Source organism: Artemia franciscana, chromosome 17 (genome assembly GCF_032884065.1).
Source record: "Artemia franciscana chromosome 17, ASM3288406v1, whole genome shotgun sequence".
NCBI lineage: Eukaryota > Metazoa > Arthropoda > Branchiopoda > Anostraca > Artemiidae > Artemia > Artemia franciscana.
The window spans coordinates 31,439,448-31,460,464 of NC_088879.1; the positions used below are offsets into that span (position 1 = coordinate 31,439,448).

A 21,017-nucleotide genomic window follows, 5' to 3' on the forward strand; every position below is an offset into this window, starting at 1 on the left:
AAATAAGGCACTTCTCAATTATTCACCTAATACTGAAAATTTGGTCCTCTACCTTTTCTAAAACTGCACTGTTCTTCTCGTAAAACTTTGTTTGTAGCATCTCTGAGTCTAAAAAGTATCATATTACTAAGTGATTTGCTACCTACAGAGACCAGACTAATGCCTCGATAATTACGACACTCACTCTTATCACCTTCCTTATACAGTGGTTTCATTAAGGTTTTCCTTAAATCGTTTGTACTTCCCCTTTTTCAAAACTTATATTCATAATCTTCAGTCACTTATTTCTAACCTGAGAACCACCATATTTAAGAAACCCATTTACCACACTATAAGCACCTGGAGCCTTATTATTTTTTAATCCTTTTAGTACTATTGCTAATTCTTCCTCACAAAATAAATTTTCCTTTAAATCCAAGGTATCACAAACTTTTTATGGCACTTGGTATTTACCAAGTGACATATAGCGATCGCAACTGCCGGTCTGTCGGTCCCGGTTCTGCTAGTTTAGGCACTTCCAGATAAGCTAGGACGATGAAATTTGGCAGGCGCATCAGGGACCAGACCAGATTAAATTGCAAATAGTTTTTTCCTCGATTCCACCATCTGGGGGGATTTGAGGGACGGTATGTCCGGAAAAGTTAGAAAAAATGAGGTATTTTTAACTTGCAAACGGGTGATCGGATCTTAATGAAACTTGATATTTAGAAGGATCTTGTGCTTCAGAGCTTCTATTTAAATTCCGACCAGATCTGGTGACATTAGGGGAAAATTGAGGTATCTTTATCTTACGAATGGGTGATCGGATCTTAATGAAACTTGAAATATGGAAAGATCTTATGTCCCAGACTCTCCATTTTCAATTCGAATCGGAACCGGGGACAAAGGGGGTTGGACGGGGGAAACAGAAATCTTGGAAAACGCTTAGAGTGGAGAGATCGGGATGTAACTTGATGGGGAGAATAAGCACAAGTTTTAGATACTTGATTGACATAATTGGAATGGATCCGCTCTCTTTGGGGGAGTTGGGGGGGATTTCCAGTGCTTTGGTGAGTTCGGTGCTTTTGGACGTGCTAGGACGATGGAAATTGGTAGGCGTGTCAGGAACCTGCACAAAATAACTTGATAACAGTCGTTTCCCCGATTCAACTATCTGTGGGGCTAGGGGGAGAGGAAAAATTGAAAAAAATGAGGCATTCTTAACTTACGAATGGGTGATCCCATGCCCATGCAAGCTCTTGCCTCGATTGGAGTGAGGGGTTCAAGCCTTGAGGGGTTTTAATCATTTTTACACGACCGTATCGGATTGTACAGAATGGATCATTTTTATCTTCAAAAAAGAAAATAGAGTGCGGGGTCCCACAAGGGTCAATCCTAGGACCCCTCCTTTTCATCATTTTTATTGATAGAATGAAGTGTCACCTGTCGGAGGCTGGTGTCATCCTGTTTTCAGATGACACTTTGCTCTTTCCAGCTGCGCCTTCGCTTGATGTTTTGTATAATAAAATTCATAATGCTGTCTCTGAATTTCTAACTTTTTCTCAACAAAATTTGCTAACCCTAAACTTTTTTTAAACTTTTTTTGTGATATTCTCTAGACTTTCGTCAAGTGTTGGCAATGATCAAATCATAGTTCGAGGAAATGTGATAAAAAGAGTAGCAACAACGAAATATTTGGGGTTTTTAATTGATGAAAACCTGTCGTGGAAAAACCATTCAAATGCTATAGCTGAAAAATTAAGCAGAGGCCTTGGGGTGATGCGAAGAATTAAAAATCTAGTCCCAAAAAAGATTCTAAAAATGATTTATTTTTCCATATTTTGTCCATATATTAGCTACGGATGCTCTATATGGGCAAGTAAATCTGTAACATGTTTCAAAAGAGTACAACAACTTCAGAATAGAGCTGTAAAATTATTATCGGAATTTTATGATTCTATGATGTTCCTGCTCATGAGCATTTTAAAAAGAATAAGTTAATGGATGTATCCCAAATTTGAGATTACCAAGTTGCGATTTTCTCGTATAAATATTTGAATCGCCTGCTCACCCCTGCTTTTGAAAATCTTTTTACTTTTAATAGAGACCATCATGATCATAACACAAGAAAAGCTGATAACTTAACTCATGAGTTTAGGAGTACTACTCAGGCATCTTTTGTTACTCGCCATTATGGTCCCCATGTTTGGAATATTTTGCCCGAGGGTGTGAAAAACGTGCCTAGTCTTCCGGCCTTCAAGTCACGGGTAAAGAAGTCTCTTTTATCTCGTGAGTAATTTTGATGTAAGGCCCGTTCCAGGTTGTCATTCTATTCAAGGCATTTCCCTGATTTAATTGCTGTTAATTTTTTTCTGTTAATTTTTTTCTTTCTTATTCTTGTCTTTTTCCTCTTTCTCTTTTTTCCTTTTTTCCTTCATCAATTGAGTTTCTTTTGTATTGAGTAGTGTGATATGAACGTGGTTTTAATTAGCTGAGGGTGATAACCTCGCTTGCCCTTACAAGCTTATTGCCTTTCTTGGCAGGCGAATGGCGAATAGTGTTTGTTTTCTTTTTTTAATAAATGTATATCTCATATCTCATGATCGGATCTTAATGAAATTTGATATTTAGAAGGACCTCGTGTCTCAGAGCTCTCATATTAAATCCCGAACGTATCCGGTGATATTGGGGGAGTTGGTGGGGGAAACGGGAAATCTTGGAAAACGCTTAGAGTGGAGGCATCTGGATGAAACTTGGTTGGAAGAATAAGCTCAAGTCCTATATACGTGATTGACATAACCGGACTGAATCCGCTCTCTTTGGGAGAGTTGGGGGGGGTGTTAATTCGGAAAAATCAGAAAATTTGAGGTATTTTTAACTTAAGAACAGGTGACCGGGTCTTAATGAAATTTGACATTTAGAAGGAACTCATGTCTCAGAGCTCTTATTTCAAATCCTTATCAGATTTGGTGACATTGGGGGGAGTTAGAGAGAGAAACCGAAAATCTTGGAAAACCCTTAGAGTGGAGAGATCGGGATGAAACTTGGTGGGTTGAATAAGAAAATGTCGTAGATATGTGAATGACGTAACCGGACTGGATCCGCTCTCTTTGGGGGAGAAAGGGAGGGTCCAGTGTTTTGGCAAATTCGGTGCTTCTGGACGTGCTAGGACGATGGAAAATCGGTAGGCCTGTCTGGGATCTGCACAAATTGACTTGATAAAGTCCTTTTCCACGATTCGACCATCTGAGGGGCTGAAGGGAAAGGAAAAATTAGGTATTTTTAACTTACGAGTGGCTGATCGGATCTTAATGAATTTTAATGTTTAGTAGGACCTCGTGTCTCAGAGCTCTTAGTTTAAATCCCGACCGGCATTAAGCCTCTAATTTTCCTTTTAAATCAATCTATTGATTCTTAGACTTTGCTAGAGCTCATGCCATATAAGCTCTTAGCTCTTGTTCATTTTCCTCTATATCTTTTCCTGCAACTGTATCTTGGTTTGGTACATTCTCAAAATGTTCCGACCATCTCTCTTTAACTCTTTCTTTATCACGAATTGTGGCCCCATTCCTATCTTTAACGGGGCCACGTCCGGATTGACCACTCCCCCACAATTTATTAACATGCAGGTACAATTTTTTACTATTATGCCGTCTATCCGTATCGTCCAGATCCTTGGCAATTTTATCAACGGCCTCAACTTCACACCTCCTTAGTTCATGTTTTAACGCTTTCATAAGTTTGTTTTCTTATGATCTATCCATCAGATAATTCTTGTACAAACCCCTTCTCCTTTCAATTAAACACAAAGCTTTTTTACTAATAGTCCTAGCTGCAGTCGTAACTTTCTTCTCTAAGTCACCATGAGCTACTTCACAAATTGATTTCTAAAATTAGTCCAACCATCTTCCAGATTGTCAAATTATAAACTCTCAAGTTTAGTATTCAACTGTTCCTGTGAAGTCTCTCTCAAATTCTCATCCTGGAGTCTACCAACATCATAACTTCCCGGGAGGTAGTTACCCTTCCTAAATTTCAGCTTCAAATTAACCTTAGACTCAACTACATGGTGATCTTTACTTTTAACATCAATAACAGCACTCCTATATACCCTAATATCTTGTATTGATCCTACCAGTCTTCGGTTTACCATAGCTTAATCAATGAGATTTGCTGTCTTACCGTCACGTGAATATCACGTTGACTTATGGGCCATTTTATGACCAAACGCTGTATTGATTATCACTATATTGTTATACCTACAAAATTTAATTTTAAGTCTGTAGCCATTACTGTTTTATTTTCCTACACCAAATTTACCCAGGCCAGGATACCATCTATCCCTATTTCTATCGACCTGGGCGTTAAATACCATATTTCTACTAGAACCCTGTCTATTTGCTCCCGTAACTGTAAGTAAATTCATCTTAGTCTATATATATATATATATATATATATATATATATATATATATATATATATATATATATATATATATATATATATATATATATATATATATATATATATATATATATATATATATATATAAAAAAGAAAGAAAAAATCAACGGAAAGTAAGTAGCAACATTAAAACTTATAATGAACAGAAATTATTATGTATATGAGGGGGTTTGCCCCCTCGTGAATACCTCGCTCTTTGCGCTAAAGTTCGAATTTTGTTCCAATTCTTTAAGAATAACCCCAGAATCACAAACGTCGTTTAATTAAAATAAATAACTCTTTTGAAAGTACTAAAAAAAACTTTAGCGTAAAGAGCGAGGTATTGACGAGGGTGCGCACCCCCTCATATACGTAATAATTTCTGTTTGTTTTAAGTTTTATTGTTGCTTCTTACTTTCAATTGGAAAAACTTTTTTTATTTTGATTTCTGATCTTTTTTTAAATAATTTAATAATCTCTTCCCTCTTGAAAAATTCCTCTATGGAAAGATCCTCCCACGTAACCCGCTCCCTTCACCCTCCTCTTTACAAAAAAATTGTGCTGAAAACGACTGTAGGCTTCCCAATAACCAATACTGTATGTAAGCAATGGGCAAAGTTCATAACTGGCATATATCAAATTTTGAATCCGGTGACTTTGGGAAAAATGAGCGCTGGAGGAAGCCCAGTTGTCCTCCAATTTTTTCGTTCTACAGGCCATTGAGCCTTTGTGGAGGATTGTAGGTTGTTGTGTTATTATTTTACTGTTATATGGAAAATAAATATATTTATCTATACGCAAACAATGAGCGAATTTCATAACTTTTCCCCCTTTCCCCAAAGGCTCTGGAGTAGGGGGGAGGGGTCAAGTTATCTCGAAAGACATAGTTATTAGGCCTTTTAACTATGCTGAACAAAATAGTTATCTCAGAATATCGATCAGACGATTTTTTGGGAAATTGTGGCGTGGGAGGGGCCCTAGTTGCCCTCCTTTGTCACTTAAAAAGCCACTATAACTTTTAATTTCTGTTAGAATGCGCTATTTCCCCATTTTCTAGGCCCACTAGGTTGATACGATCGCCCCTGAAGAAAACAAACAAAAAAGAAAAACAAATAAATACGTAACTGTGAAGTTTCTTCTGGCAAAAACTAGAAAATTCCACATTTTTGCAGATAGGACCTTGAAACCTCTATATTAGGGTTCTCTGGTCTGCTGAATCTGATCGTGTGATTTTCATTAAGATTCTAATAATTTTAGAGGGTATTTTCCCCATTTTTCGAAAATCTGGCAATTTTCTTAGGCTCGTAACCTTTGATGGGTAAGACTAAACTTAATAAAGCCTATACATTTAAAATCAGCATAAAATATAATTATTTTGATATATCTTTTGGTATCGAAATTCCGTTTTTTAGAGTTTCGGTTACTATTGAGCCGGGTCGCTCCTTGCTTACAGCTCGCTACCACGAACGGTTTGATAGAGAAAAGGCAAGGAGATTTTTTAATGAAGATACACAAGAAGTGAAGATACAGACAATGTTCTAAAATCTGGGGGGGGGGTATTTTTAATCAAACAAATGAAAATGACCAAAATATATTCTTTTAATCCACCTACCCCCTCCCTGACGCCAGCGTTCTTGCTCTGTCGAAACATAAAGAACTTTGAACCTTAAACTCATTTCTAAAGGAAACGGAAAGAATATGTTTCCATGCAAATACCCCCAAGTTTATTGGTAAGTCTAGGAATATATTTTCTTTTAATGAACTGCTCAATGCGTCACAGATTTGACTTTAAAGTTGAAGTAGTTAGTCAGTAAAATTTTGCTCATTTCCTGTTTTTTTTTTATAGCATGCTAAAGAAAAGAAAATAAATGAGGTATATAGCCTTTTTCCGAGTACTAGGGAAAAAAAACTTGTTTGTTGAAAAGTTCTATGTCTCAATACAACAAAATAATAAAATTTGAGGTAAACCACTGCAAAGAAAAGTCATATGATATATATATATATATATACTTAAATATATATATATATATATATATATATATATATATATATATATATATATATATATATATATATATATATATATATATATATATATATATATATATATATATTAATGAAAACGATGGTTCATTTTCTTGTAATTACGTCTTTGCCTCCTTACCTTTCACCGGACACAGAAGGTGAACTGTCCCACCATGCACCAAAATACCTCATAATTGCTCTTGGCGATCCGCTGTGACTTGTTTTCAGCAGCTTTTTCATTGATCTTTTTCCAATCTTTGTCCCATCTCTGGACCACAGCTTAGATAGATACCAATATACAGTTATGAAAACTCGATTTATTTTTGGGACACATTGCGCGGTAGCGATGCTAGCGGCTGGAGACAGGAAACTGACAGCAGAGCTTAGATACCAATATTGGTATCTAAGCTGTGTATGCAACAAAACAAAATTGCGTTCCCGTCTATGGCGTTGCGGAGCGCAGACTTGGAGGAGGCGCCAAGTTCAGAGCTCTGTACCAAAAGCTTCTCATGGGCAAGATAGGAGTTTTCATAACTGTATATTGGTATCTAAGCTTGCTCTGGACTGAGTCTTTGACTAAACTCCCCGTTTCTCTTCCTCCTTTAATTCTGGCCACTTATTTTCATTTTATGTCCCTCGTTTTTTCTTTTCCAGGAGACTACTAGTCCAGAGATTAGGATCCTTTTTAATATTTGAGGGGACAGTAACATGATTTTTAATGTATATTCCATTAACGAATTGATCATAGTGTAGCGAATTTTACTATAAATTGGATTTGGGTGGCTTGACTTGCTTACGTGACTTAGTTCTTTTGCTGACTGCAATCCTTCAAGATACAATCCTTCTGCAGTAAACCCACTCTTGAGTCGCCGCGGACTTATCTTCAGGTCTTATTGGCCTGGAAAAGTTTTTCTCATTTCTTGGGTTTGTCTAGCATGCTGAAAATATAAGAAGATAAATGAGATATATGATACGATGCATTTTCATTAATACTAAAAGTTTCTATGGGTCATGGTTAATATAATAATATTAATAATTTAATAATATTAGTAAAATATTAAATATTGGTATTCAATGGTATGTATGCTATTTTAATACGATATTTTAATTACGCGTCGTGATGACAGTTTTTCGTAGAGGATTACATTTTATTGGTAAATATTAACAAAAACTCCACGTGATGGGTAACTTTTCTTGGAAGATGATCTAATCTGTTTTAAAATAAATTTTAATTATTTTGGTAGAGTTTTGTGAAGATGGGGTAGCTGTCGATGGAGTGTACGAAGCAATACATTTTTCATTATTTTCGAATCAACGATTCAAATCAAAGATTGTTGAGCCTTACATTGTATTTTTGGGATGTGTCACATTTTTAAAATTGCAAAAGAATCTGGAATTTGTACCCTGAAAGAAGGGTTGGAAGAAATTTTTTCCTCGTGTCTTATAAGCTTAATCTTGTAATCTCTTTGTGCATCACTGGGGACCATTTGCGAAACAGATTTAAAGTACTTTGTAGCTTTTTTGTTTTTTAGAAATTCACCTATATCTAGTTTCTTTATATCCTTGTAAAATACAATTTTAAATTTAAATTTGATGCAACGTTCTTATGACCGCTATTGAAATATTATCATTCTCTCATTTGTCCTTCACTAATTTGTTTTTCGTTTTCCCTGATTATTATTGTGACAAAATAGTATCAAATATAACAACTTAGTAAAATACTTCTGTGATTTTAACTCTTGTGCTAGCCAATTTTTAAGAGTTACCGTGAACAAGTGTCCCTTCGACAGGGTCCTAAGTTTTCGTTTTTTTTTTCGGTTAGCCTTCTGCTAAGTTACTTTATTATGGGGTACCTCCCAATCATATTCTCTAAACAGAGTGGAGTGTAGGATGAGTGTTCATCATTTGGCGGCTTTGTGCCAAGACCAGCTGATAGAAGCAGCTATTGCAGTATTAGGCAGGATTGCTGGTAATCAGAATTCGTTAATCATCTGAGTTTAAGTTATCTATGGTTTACATTTTTACAACAAATTTACTCAGTATAAACAACACACTGTTGAATTCTTCCTATATAGCAATATATGTTTCACCTTTTGGCATCTTCATCCTCTACTTCTAAGGCTAGATTAATTCGGTTACTTCTATTGCTTCTCTGTCAGTTTATTTGATTATTTCAGTTCAATTACTTCAATCACAGTTAATTCAATCATTCCAATCAGTTTAACTACTTTAGAATTACTTCCGACAGTTCAATTACTTTTCTTTTGTAGATGAACTTCAGGAATCTCAGACGGCACTATTGTTCACTCAAGCTGATCTGGATGGTACAAGCGCTGAATTGCGGGCAGCTAAAAGAGAAATACGACAAAGGGAGCTTCAGTTGCAAGATATGAACAATAAACTTGCTGAATCTGCTAATAGCCGGTATGAATACTATACTTTTTAAACGCTTTTATTTACTTCGTTGTTTAGGTTGTCGTATACGGAAGATGAAATACTGGTTTAAATGTAATGCTGCATTTGCGTGTCGGAATGGGAGGTAGGCGTGGTCTCAAGATGAAATCCTGCAAGCGAAGCAACAACCCTTAAGTGATTTGACTTTTATGCTGGACAAACCTGATTACAAGAATATAATAAAATACTAAAACTCTGCAAGACTAAAAATAGTAGGCTATAATAAAACATCAAAATTACTTCTTGGAAAATGATTTTATTTCCCAAAGCTATAAACAGCATAAGTTTTTTTTGGTACTTATGTATTATAGCGACCCCACTCATGTTCTTGATCTGAGTAGAGCCGATTTCTCTGATCATGGATGAAATTCATTTAGTTTGCGATGTGTAGTGATAGAGATTAGTATCTGACCGTGGATGTTAAAATGATCAATCAATCAATCAATCAATCAATTTATTAATACTAAAGAAAAACTATTACAAAAGTAAAGCAGTTACTAGGCCCGAGAAGCTTTGCTTGTAATGGGCTACAAAGAACAAGAATAAAACACTTGTATAAAATATATACAAAAAAAAAAAAAAAAAAAAAAAAAAAAAAAAAAAAAAAAAAAAAAAAAAAAAAAAAAAAAAAAAAAAAAAAAAAAAAAAAAAAACAAACAAACAAACAATAAACAAACAAAAAACACTGGAACAAGACAACGACATTTAGCAGATAGGATATTTAACAGATAGAAGATTTAGAAGGAGATTTAACATATAGCTGAAAATGATTTTAAAAGAGGAGAAGAGACATACAAATTAGGATAGAATTAAAAAACAGAGAGAAAAATTGTTGAACTGGAAAGACCCGAAGAAATAATGCCTTTGCAGAAAGAAAAAGAGGGACATCCGAAGGGATGGAGTTCCATAATAGAATTGATTGATATACAGGAGACCTCTGGGCTGCTGTAGAAGATCGTTTTGGTAAAATAAATCGTCGAGAAGAATTACGTATAGAAGAAAGTACGTACCTGAGCCTGTCCGTGAGAAAAACTGCTGCAGGGGCGGTAGGAGAGTACCTAGAAAAGCAGAATGGGCTAAATAAAGAGTACTTTTACCTATAATATGATCCAGCGGAGCTATTCCAGTATCATTATAAAGATCAGAGGAAGGGTAAAGCCGAGGTGAAGAAAAGTAGCCTTCACTGCCCTATTTTGGACTCTCTGAAGTGAGCAGAGAAGAGATTTATTAGTTTTACCCCAGACAGAGCAGCAATAAGAAAGGTAAGGATAAATAAAAGCCTAATAAAGAGAAACCATAATATCAGGAGGAAGAAATGAGTTAATCCGGTGCAACATTGAAGACTGGCGGAGGATTAAGGAACGGATGTGAGTTATATGTGGTTTAAAAGAAAGAAAACAGTCAAGATACACACCAAGAAATTTTACCATAGTAGCTTGGAGTATAATATCGTTCCCAAAAGTCAGGGTGATTGGCTCCTGTACGTTTCTCATACGGTAAGGTGTCCTGAAGTTCACAATGACACTCTTTCGGCTATTAAGAGCCATACCATTTGACCAGCACCAATCCTTTAATTTGTCAAGAAGACCTTGAGCTATAGAAGTGGCAGATGGCTGGTCCACTGCAGCAATGAAAAAGTTGCTGTCATCAGCAAAAAGAACAGGGTGAACATAGGAATGAAGACCATCAACAAGATCATTAATGTAAATTAGAAACAAAAGTGGTCCAAGCACAGAGCCTTGTGGGACACCTTTCAATACAGGCAAAGTAGAGGAAGAAGTACGGTTAACTGAAACATACTGAGATCTCTCTGAGAGGTAGGACCTAAACCATTCAAGTGATACTCCATGAAATCTAAATAAAGATAGTTCTGATAGAAGAACATTGGGGTCAACCATATCAAAGGCCTTTGAAAAGTCAAGAAATAGACCCAAAACACCCAAGCCCTTGTCCAGATTAACACACACAAACTCTGTTGCATCGGAAAGTGCATGCAAAGCAGAGAATGAGGGACGAAAACCATACTGATGGTTAATGATGAGAGAATTTCCAGCAGTCGAATTAGTACTAAATACAAATGAAGAGAGTCGAAGATCCACAACTTTTTCAACAACCTTTGAGATGACGGGAAGAAGAGAAATAGGTCTGTAGTTTTAAATTAGGGATGAATCACCTTTTTTATGCAAAGGTACAACAGTAGCAACTCTAAATAAATGAGGGAAAATACCAGAAGAAAGAGAGAGGTTAGTTATGTGTTAGGTGGGATGAGAAACAAACTGACTGATTTTTTTTAAGGACATTATTACTCAGACCAAAACTATCAACTGAACGACTGCTTGGAAGTTGAGAAATAATACTAGAAACCTCAGTATGAAGGTTTGAATTGAAAATTGAAAAGATTTGAAAATTTTTAAATGAAGATTTGCGATTTGCCAAGGACTGAAGAGGAGGCAATTAGACTTTTCCAAGATAAGGGGATGTTGCCCAAAACAAAACAGTGTGTCAATGGACACAACATGACTTTATACTCTTTTGAGAAGGATCCTTTCTGGAAGCGTACTACTAAACGGCCTGCTTTCCGTAATTCTCTATTGTAGTTTTCATAATTTGGTTAATAAAGTATAAGGCTGTGTTTTCATCATATTTTGGTATATTTCATTAGGATTTACCTAACTTCACTTCTTGAGTGTGGTCGCTGTAACACGTAAGTACCGTTTTGTGTCCTGCTTTTCAGAAAAAAAGAGAATGCAATTAGTTTTTGCCTCGGGAAATTTTTGCTAATTGGTTGCCGCGTTTTTTTTTCTTATTTACATATAACGTATACCACTTCTTGATAAGGTAAGTATAGACTATCTCAGTAGTGACACAAATATAGTGTATAGTCATAAATTTAGTAATTTATAATTGATATTTGGGACAGGTGTAATTTGTTTTAGTGTATTTTTGTTCATTTACCTACAAAATTGTGCGAAACTTAACAAAATTTATATATATATATATCCCCTGATGGAATGGGAACTGACTCGCGAGAGATAAAAGTGATGTACAATCTTGTCTTGAACTTCATTTTACATGCTAATAAGGCAGGAAATGCAAGCAATGATATTGTTTCGAAATCTGTGCAATATTACAAGCCCGATATAGTGTTAAAAGTCAAGGAAATCCTTGGCCGTTAGCTGGTAGGACTACTCGCGCTTCTGATCGCGTAAAGCCACAGGACATTTTGTCCGATTTAATAAGGGCTATTCGGCATTGTGACGAAAATAAACTTGCGCTACCCAAGTTTGTAATTTAAGAGTCCCATGAAACGCCGATGATCCCTGGTGAAATTACTGCAACCCTCACCAGGAAATTAAATGAAGCCTATAGTGCTGTTGATGATCACAAGGAGCACGTAACCTCATTGAAACTTCAGCATGGTAAAGTGCCTTAGGGCTCCTTTGATGTTCATCAAACGTAACCTACGTGCTCAGTGATTTTGAAACAACCATACAGAGGTCTTGAAAAGCCTGTCGAACGCAAAGGTTACCTTGAGAGTCTTGCTGATGATGCTTGCTGTTCTCACATATTAGAATTGATGCCTTTACAGTAAGAGTGGTGGATTGTACTTGATGACAAGAAAGCTGCGACTACGTTCTACGGATGAAGGATGACAGATTACCGAAGATTGTCCTTTTTGGCCAACCGTCTGGGGCTACACGGAAAGCAGGTCGTCCTTGTCTGGGTTGGGAGGATGTCATAAATAAAGATTTAAAGGAAATGGGAACTTCCTGGGAGGGTGTAAAGAGGAAGGCTTTAAATAGATTAGGTTGGAGGAGGAGCGTGCGTAGCTGTGTTGGCCTCAGGCGGCTTGGTGCTGCAGTGATTTATTAGTAGTAGTAGTAGTAGTAGTTGTAGTAATACTGGTAAATTTACGACAAAACATTTTCTTAATCTGGTAAAAACTTGATTTACTTGACTTAAAGCTCTTGCTCGGCATCGTCACCAGGATAGAAGAGGCCAGACTTTAGGACCATTAGTCTTCTAATGTCTTCTAATAGGTTACAAATTCATATGAGGTCCGTGTTTCGGTAAGTGAGTCGACTGCGAATGATATCCACCTATATGGTATGTGGTTTTCCCCAGGTGCATTTCCATCCATTTGCAAGTTAAGTCAAAGTCGAAGTTGAGTCAGGTGAGAGTTTCTGGGGCTGACGAAGTAGATAGTCACATTAACGTGGCCAGCAGGACACCTGTTGCTCGAACAGGAGTGGTAATCTGAAGGACCGGAGAATTTCCATGTTCCGTATCCTGTCAAACCATCTGACGTGTTCAATTTTTTGGAGGTATTTATCGGGATGGTACAAATTTTCGCTAAAATTCGGTAGAATTTGTGAAATTACAACGACAGACTTCGATTATTTTCTCGGATCGGTTGTTGAATGCTAGGGACTGATAGCAAGTTAGGCCCCGAGTGGAGTAATAGATATGTGCCAGGTTTTTTTTACGACGGTGGAAATTGCAATTGTAGCAATTCCTCATATTTCTAACACGTGACTCCAAGGCCACTCTTTGTCGGAAACGAACAGTATTTGTGAAGTATTAAATTACAGTGTTTTAGTTTTAGACTTGATACTGCAATGCTAGCCTTGTGATAAACAAGCTCAGTACTTTTGAATACAAGCTATGCTGGCACTTGTAAGCCATAAAAAAAAAACGCCGCCTGCATAATGCATTTTGTTTTAGGATAATCCTTTTGTAATTTTAGAATCGTGTTTGCAACTTGTGCTTCCAAAAATGCTCACATACAAACTCAGAGTTTGTAATTACCGTGTTTTGATTGTGAACTTCATATTGTAATCAACAAGCTTAGAGACCCTTGAATACAAACTATGATGCCACTTATACGCCATTTAGGGAAAACGTAAGATACATACTGTTTTTTTTTGGGGTGGGATTATCATATTGCATTTTTGGATTTATAAAACTTTTCGGGGAATATTCTGATTTGATGCAAAATAGAAACTATTTGGATTTCCTGTAGCGAGGATTTGATTAAGGTGAACTTCTGGGGTGGGGAATTGCGGGATGGGAAGTTATTTAGGTGGCTGTATGACGAGGAGTTATGTGGGTAGGGAGCTGAGGAGCATGTGTAAACTAGATATTAAAACAATTTAGAATTCTTAGTTTAAAGCTCTAAATTGACCGATATGTGTTTTGCTCCACTCTTAACGGTAAACGTAATGAGCCATGTGCAAATAATGCTCTGATCTGAAGATCAATTAAATAATCAAGCCGCGTAAATGTTGCTATCTTGTGGGTTTGTTTTGTCCAGTTAGGCGTTTCTCACTTCCTTATTTTCACACGATTATTGTTTGGGTGGACCAGTGCTGAGGTTCTCTATCCGTCTAGACAACTCTTCAATATTCAAACGGTCCTATTTTAATATTTTTTATGACCATTAGAACGTACTGAATATAAAATTTTGGATTTAACAAAGGTAAGATTGACATAAGAAATGCGTTGTCAAAATTTATTCTCTGATGACTGTGAATGCATTATTCAATTTCTATTCGTTTCGATTGTAAAATGCCAATACATTAAATTGCATAAGCAAATTAGTTTTTTCTTATAAGTAAAGCAGCTGGATCGGCTGCGAAAAAGGTTATAAAAGCATTTCTTTTCTTGTTTACTTCATCATACATACTTCATAAGTAGATAGCTAACTGGTAAAATAAATATTTTTGAAATTAGCCTCGCCCCCCTTCTCTTGGCTATATTTTGACTGTTTTTGTCAATATTATTTTAGTCATGGCTATTTAGCCATTGAATTTAAGTCATCCTCTTGGCTGGTTATTTTAACTTTTGGTTGTTTTTACTACCCTAATTGTGGCGCACATTAGTGCTGTTTTCGAGGAGTCGCCTACTTTTGTTAGCTGGTGTACAACCGAAGAGTGGTTCTACCATGCATGGGGCATTTTACCATGTGTGGCATAATTTGTACAAGCGCTTCATAGTAACATACTGCGCGTCGTTTAAAGTGCTTATGGCAAGTGAAAAGCTTGAAAGGGGATGGACAATTTATTGTTTGTAAGGGGGGGGGAGTATTTGTTGGTAGGCTGATATGGTTTCGACGGTTTTGACCGCCGCTCAGTGTTGTATTAAAAGATTTGTTTAGAACTTGCTTTTTTAGCATTCAATTTCCTAACTCTTTTCCGAGCTTTAGTTTATTTATTTATTACATTAAAAATTATTTATTTTTCATTGGTTTTATAAAATTTTAGTGCAAAATATTAGCATTTAAAATCTTAAACTCAAAGCAAATGATTGAGTCTGACGTATGCAAGTTTGTCTTAGTCTCAGATACGTTGTGTCTCTGCTGAAATTCAGGGAGGAAATGTAATGAGGAGGGTATGCTGAAATGATTTTTAGTCGTTTTTAAAATATTAAAAGTATTCTGCCACTGGCACAATTCAAGATTAATTTTTTGATTTTCTTATTTCGACTTTTTTATTTTATTTAATAATGATTTCCACATCCGATCCTTTTTGTTTGAGCTGAGAGTTGGTAGTTTTGTGCTGCGTCCTTTTGAAGTCTTGTCAACAGTTCTAAATTACTTTTTCTCAAAATTTTCCTTCTTAGAAATTCTAATTTGTTGCACTGTTGATCATTATGGTATAGCTTCTACAGCACAGGCAAAGTAGAGGCTCGACGTTTCTTTTTTTTTTTTTATTAAATTTTGGCGTTTTAGGACTCTTTCTGCTTTCCCCCCCTACAATGGCCTGGGGTGAACTTCAGGACCTGGAGCTGTTGTAACTTGCGAATATCTAATCACATCGAAAATTAAAAATTGAATTTGACCTTTTCCAGGCGTTTAGTTTATACTGTAGTGCGATACTGTACAACAAATCACTAAGTTCTGATTTTCGGTATTAATTTTTTTTTACGGAAGATATTGTTAAATTTGAGGCTGGCATATTGATGTCTCGCTGCAGATTGGTTGAGAATCACAGTTCTAGAATAAGTGGCGTACTTTTTTTTATCTATGAACAACGAATCAATAAAAAAATCTAATATTATCCATGCGCTTTCAGGCTAATTTAAAAAAAATATCCATGACAGTACAAAAAAACAAAACAAAAACAATATGCTAGTTAAAAGGCCATTGTTGCTGAAGAGTTGAACATCCCTGTCTGACAACAATGATCACAGCAGTTGCTTACTAAAATGACATCATAAAACCAAAGAACAATGGTAAAGACGAAAAAATTGATTACCATAAATGCAACTATGTAAAAGAACTGAATTATTAGCTAATCATTCAATAGAAGATAGCATGTCTTAAGGTAAATTCTTCCTTGAAAGAAACTCAGGATACGCCCCAACTTCAAATAAAATTTTATTTAAGGTGCTTAAAACAGTTCTAAGATAATAGCTTTTCAGTCGTAAGCGCAATTTGTTTAATAAATTAGAGATAAAAAAAATAAGAGATTAAACGGAAAATTAGAGCAAAACAGGAAAGGAAAATGCAGTAATATAATAGTAAAGCTTCATTTTTTTTTCAAGGAAAAAGTTCAAAAATCAATTTACCCACCAAAAATAAGGCTGCAGTAGTCGCGCTGCCCATGAAAGTTTCAACTTAATACCGTAAGCCGTCCCTAAAATATTACACCTACGCCTTTTTGATAACCTGGATGCATGTACTGTGCTTTAATTTAATTCAACAACAATTAAAATAACATAGATAAGGCACACTTGATTAAATTGACATAAAGGAATATAAAAGGAACTAGATTTCTAGTTATTAGTCCTTCAAGGTTAGGAATATTAATAATATTAGTTAAAATATTAAAATACTAGTTAAATATTAATGTCTATTTCGAATCAAATAAATGTTAACAGGCTGGGCATAATAAAACCAATATGTCAATTAAATAGCTCTTTATATCTGAGGTAGGGCAATAAATATATATATCAGAAATCGTTTGTTCTTAAATGTGTGCACTGCTAGCACCAACTTAATACAGTTCCAACTTGTAACTGGCCATAAGGAAATGCTACAAGGAAGGTTTGCAGAAACTTACTGACAGCTGATGGTTCTTTGAGGTGGGAACTAAAAGTAGTTGTTACAAATAGAAGGTTGTTACACTACTATTACAAATAGTAGTTGTTACATTCTTCTGGGAAGAAGAATGAAAAATTCAGATCGCAGCGATTTGAACCACCGTGGCATAGTATCAGAAGTAGGTTATTTTAACCGTGATCATAACTTTGAGTGCCCTTTTAAGTAGCAACAGATATTGAGCCAAAGCAAAGTGCATATCTCTACCATGTTGAGCCGTACCACAACAATATTGGTCTGAAAAAGGGACAAATGCCATCGAGAGAACATTCTGAGATAAATATTCCGCTTGAGACAATCCCAGCTAGAGGTCGGCACCGTTTCTCGTGTCAGTTTTTATTCACCATTTTCTGATCTTTTTTCTTTTTTTGAAAAAATAGAAAACACTAAAAAAAACAGGTAGCTGTTTTTTCATTGCCATTTCTGTTTCTGTGTCTGTTTTTTGACCGTTTTCTGTTCTTTTCTTTTTTTTCTTTTTTTTTTTAGGATACAGAAAGCACAACAAAACAGGTACCTGTTTTTTTAATTACCGTTTTTGTTTCTGCTGTTGTTTTTTCACCGTTTTCTGTTCTGTTTTTTTTTTCTCAGAAAAAAAAAACAACAAACTTTTGTTTTGTTTTCTGTTTCTGTGTCTGTTCTTTTTGCAGCTTTTCCTGTTCTGTTTTTTTTAGAAAACAGAAACACAAAAAATCAACTTTATTTGATTCTACCAATGCAACTGAGACATCTCATCTCGAAAGCTAGAAGTTTTTGTTTCGTCTTCGGTTTTCAGTGTCAATGTTTCGCATCCATATATGACTATGGGAATTACTATTCTGTCAAATAGGCGCATTTTCAATTTATTCAATAAATGTTTCTTTCAAAGGTTTGCTAGTTTTCGACAGCTAGAGCTAGCAAGTGTAAGTCGACGATTCAAGTCAGAGCTGTGGTAGCTATCAGAAGATAGTAGGCCACCAAGGTACAATCAAACAGTTCGTGGTAACGAACTGTAGTAAGGAGCGACCCGGCTCAATAGTAACCAAAACTCTAAAAAATTGAATTTTGATATCAATAGCTACATAAAAAGAATCGCATTTTAATGCTGATTTTAAATATATAAGTTTCATCAAGTTTAGTCTTACCCATCAAAAGTTACGAGCCTGAGAAAATTTGCCTTATTTAGGAAAATAGGGGGAAACACCCCCTAAAAGTCGTAGGATCTTAACGAAAATGACACCATCAGATTCAGCGTATCAGAGAACCCTACTGTAGAAGTTTCAAGCTCCTACCTACAAAAATGTGGAATTTTGTATTTTTTGCCAGAAGACAAATCACGGGTGCGTGTTTATTTGTTTGTTTGTTTTTTTTTTTTTTTTTTTTTTTTTTTCCAGGGGTCATCGTATCGACCAAGTGGTCCTAGAATGTCGCAAGAGGGCTCATTCTAACGGAAATGAAAATTTCTAGTGCCCTTTTTAAGTGACCAAAAAAATTGGAGGGCATCTAGGCCCCCTTCCACGCTCATTTTTTCCCCAAAGTCAACAGATAAAAATTTTGAGATAGCCATTTTGTTCAACATAGTCGAAAACTTTAATAAATATTTCTTTGGGGATGACTTACTCCCCCACAATCCCTGGGGGAGGGGCTGCAAGTTACAAACTTTGACCAGTGTTTACATATAGTAATGGTTATTGGGAAGTGTACAGACGTTTTCAGGGGAATTTTATTTTGTTTGGGGGTGGGGCTGAGGAGAGGGGGCTATGTTGGAGGATCTTTCCTTGGAGGAATCTGTCATGGGGGAAGAAAAATTCAGTGACAAGGGCGCAGGATTCTCTAGCATTACTATAAGAAAACAATGAAAAATAAACATGAAAATGTTTTTTCAAATGAAAGGAAGAAGTAGCATTGAAACTTAAAACGAACAGAGATAATTACGTATATGAGGGGTTCTAAAAATACTTTAGCACAAAGAGCGAGGTATTTAGGAGGAGATAAATACCTTGCTCTTTATGCTAAAGTATTTTTAGTAATTTCAACTATTTATTCTACGGCCTTTCTGATTCAGGGGTCATTCTTAAAGAGTTGGGACAAAACTTACGATTTAGTGTAAAGAGCGAGGTATTAACGAGGGTACAAACCCCCTCGTACACATCATAAAAATATAAGGTTATGAAAGTTTGTTACGTAAGTTAATTCTTAAGTTACGTATATTTTTTACTAATAAAAACGTTCGTTAAAAATTAAAAGTTCTAGTTGCCTTTTTAAGTAACCGAAAAATTGGAGGGCAACTAGGCCTCCTTCTCCACCCCTTATTTCTCAAAATCGTCTGATCAAAACTAAGAGAAAGCCATTTAGCCAAAAAAAGAATTAATATACAAATTTCATTTTAATAATTTATGTGTGGAGAGCCAAAACCAAACATGCATTAATTCAAAAACGTTCAGAAATTAAATAAAAAAAAACTAATTTTTTTAGCTGAAAGTAAGGAGCGACATTAAAACTTAAAACGAACAGAAATTACTCCGGATATGAAATGAGTTGTCCCCTTCGCAATCCCTCGCTCTTTACGCTAAAGTTTGACTCTTTGCCACAACTCTACTTTTTAAAACAATTAAAAGCTTTAGCGTAAAGAGCGAGGGATTGCGAAGGGGACAACTCATTTCATATCCGGAGTAATTTCTGTTCGTTTTAAGTTTTAATGTCGCTCCTTACTTTCAGCTAAAAAAATTAGTTTTTTTTTATTTTAAATGGTTAACTGTTTCAACCTGTCTCCCGCTTACGGTGATAACGGGTGGATTGTCTAGTTCATGTCTTTTAGTTACAATGTCTTTGGTCTTGCTGACATTGGTCTCCATGCCAAACGGCTTAGTTGCATCATAGTGTTTATTTGATTGTGCCTGAAATTCTTGTGAGGAGTTGGCTAATATAGCATTATACTCAGCATATGTGAGATTGTCTATCAGCAACCTCCTATAGTAGCAACATATCCCGAATGTGTCATTGACAGAACGGCATTTAGAAAGAGGCTGAAGAAATGTGGTGATAAGATGCGGCCCTGAAGTACTTCTGACGAAGTATAAACTCTTCTGACAACCCATCAGCGGTTATTATTTGGCCTAGAAACTGGTCATACAAACTCTTGATTATCTGGACCATCTCTTAAGGAATCCCGAAGAGAAGGAGTTTATGCCAAAGTCCTTTGTGCCATATTAAGTCGAATGCCTGACGGAAATCAAAATATGTTTGGTAGAGCTCTTGGTTGAGTATCGTTCAATAAATAGCCGAATAAGAAACATCTGATCGATTGTGTATCTTCCAGGATGAAAACCGGCCTGATATTCCCCAGTGGCAATAGGAGTTGTTGCTTGTATTCATTAAAGTAGGACTTTTGTCAGGAAACGTGACTGATGGCTCGTGAGGCTGATTAGACGGTAGTTTCCACATTTTTTATCTGACCCTTTTTTGAGAATGGGAACAATAACAGCCTTGCACCACTATCGGCGGACATGGCGAGTTTCCCACACCGCAGTAACAATGATGTGGTACAGAGATATGTTACCTCATTCCCTCCGATAGCAATGAGTTTTAAAGTAACTCCGTCTGGGCCAAGGGCTTTTCCTTGCTTCAGTGACTTAATTGAAAACTCTGTTTCTGACTGGGGTAGTGGTCTGAGCTATTTGTTGGGTATGGGGAATTGAAGTAGTATTTTAGAATCATCAGCTACTAGGAGATTGAGTTTATCTTTAAAACACCCTTTCTATATTTCCAGTTTCATTTTTGTATTGTTGATCTCTTTTCTATTTTTGTCAAGGATTACTAATATTAGCATGTCTTATTTCTGGCTCAACTTGCATACGATTATGAAAACCGCTCTGCTAACCCCTTTCTTCCACTATACTTTGCAGTCATCGCATTTCTTCTGCATGTTGTTACGCGATGCCTTTCTGATCTCTCGGTTTATTCTTCTTCAGTTATCTAAGTTATTGTGGTCGGATTTATTACAAAATAACCGCTTATCCTCCTATATACATATAATACA

At 35.9% G+C, this 21,017-nt stretch overlaps 1 protein-coding gene across 3 annotated transcripts in view; it reads left to right on the plus strand.

Moving 5' to 3' along the window:
- The window catches only part of LOC136038141 (EF-hand and coiled-coil domain-containing protein 1-like), a 204,755-nt gene that overhangs the window by 125,056 nt on the left and 58,682 nt on the right, over nucleotides 1-21,017 (plus strand). For all 3 annotated transcript variants that reach the window (XM_065721173.1, XM_065721171.1, XM_065721172.1), the window contains one exon: nucleotides 8,718-8,871. In XM_065721173.1, the coding sequence (XP_065577245.1) occupies nucleotides 8,718-8,871 (154 nt within the window). The remainder of the gene's footprint in view (nucleotides 1-8,717; nucleotides 8,872-21,017) is intronic.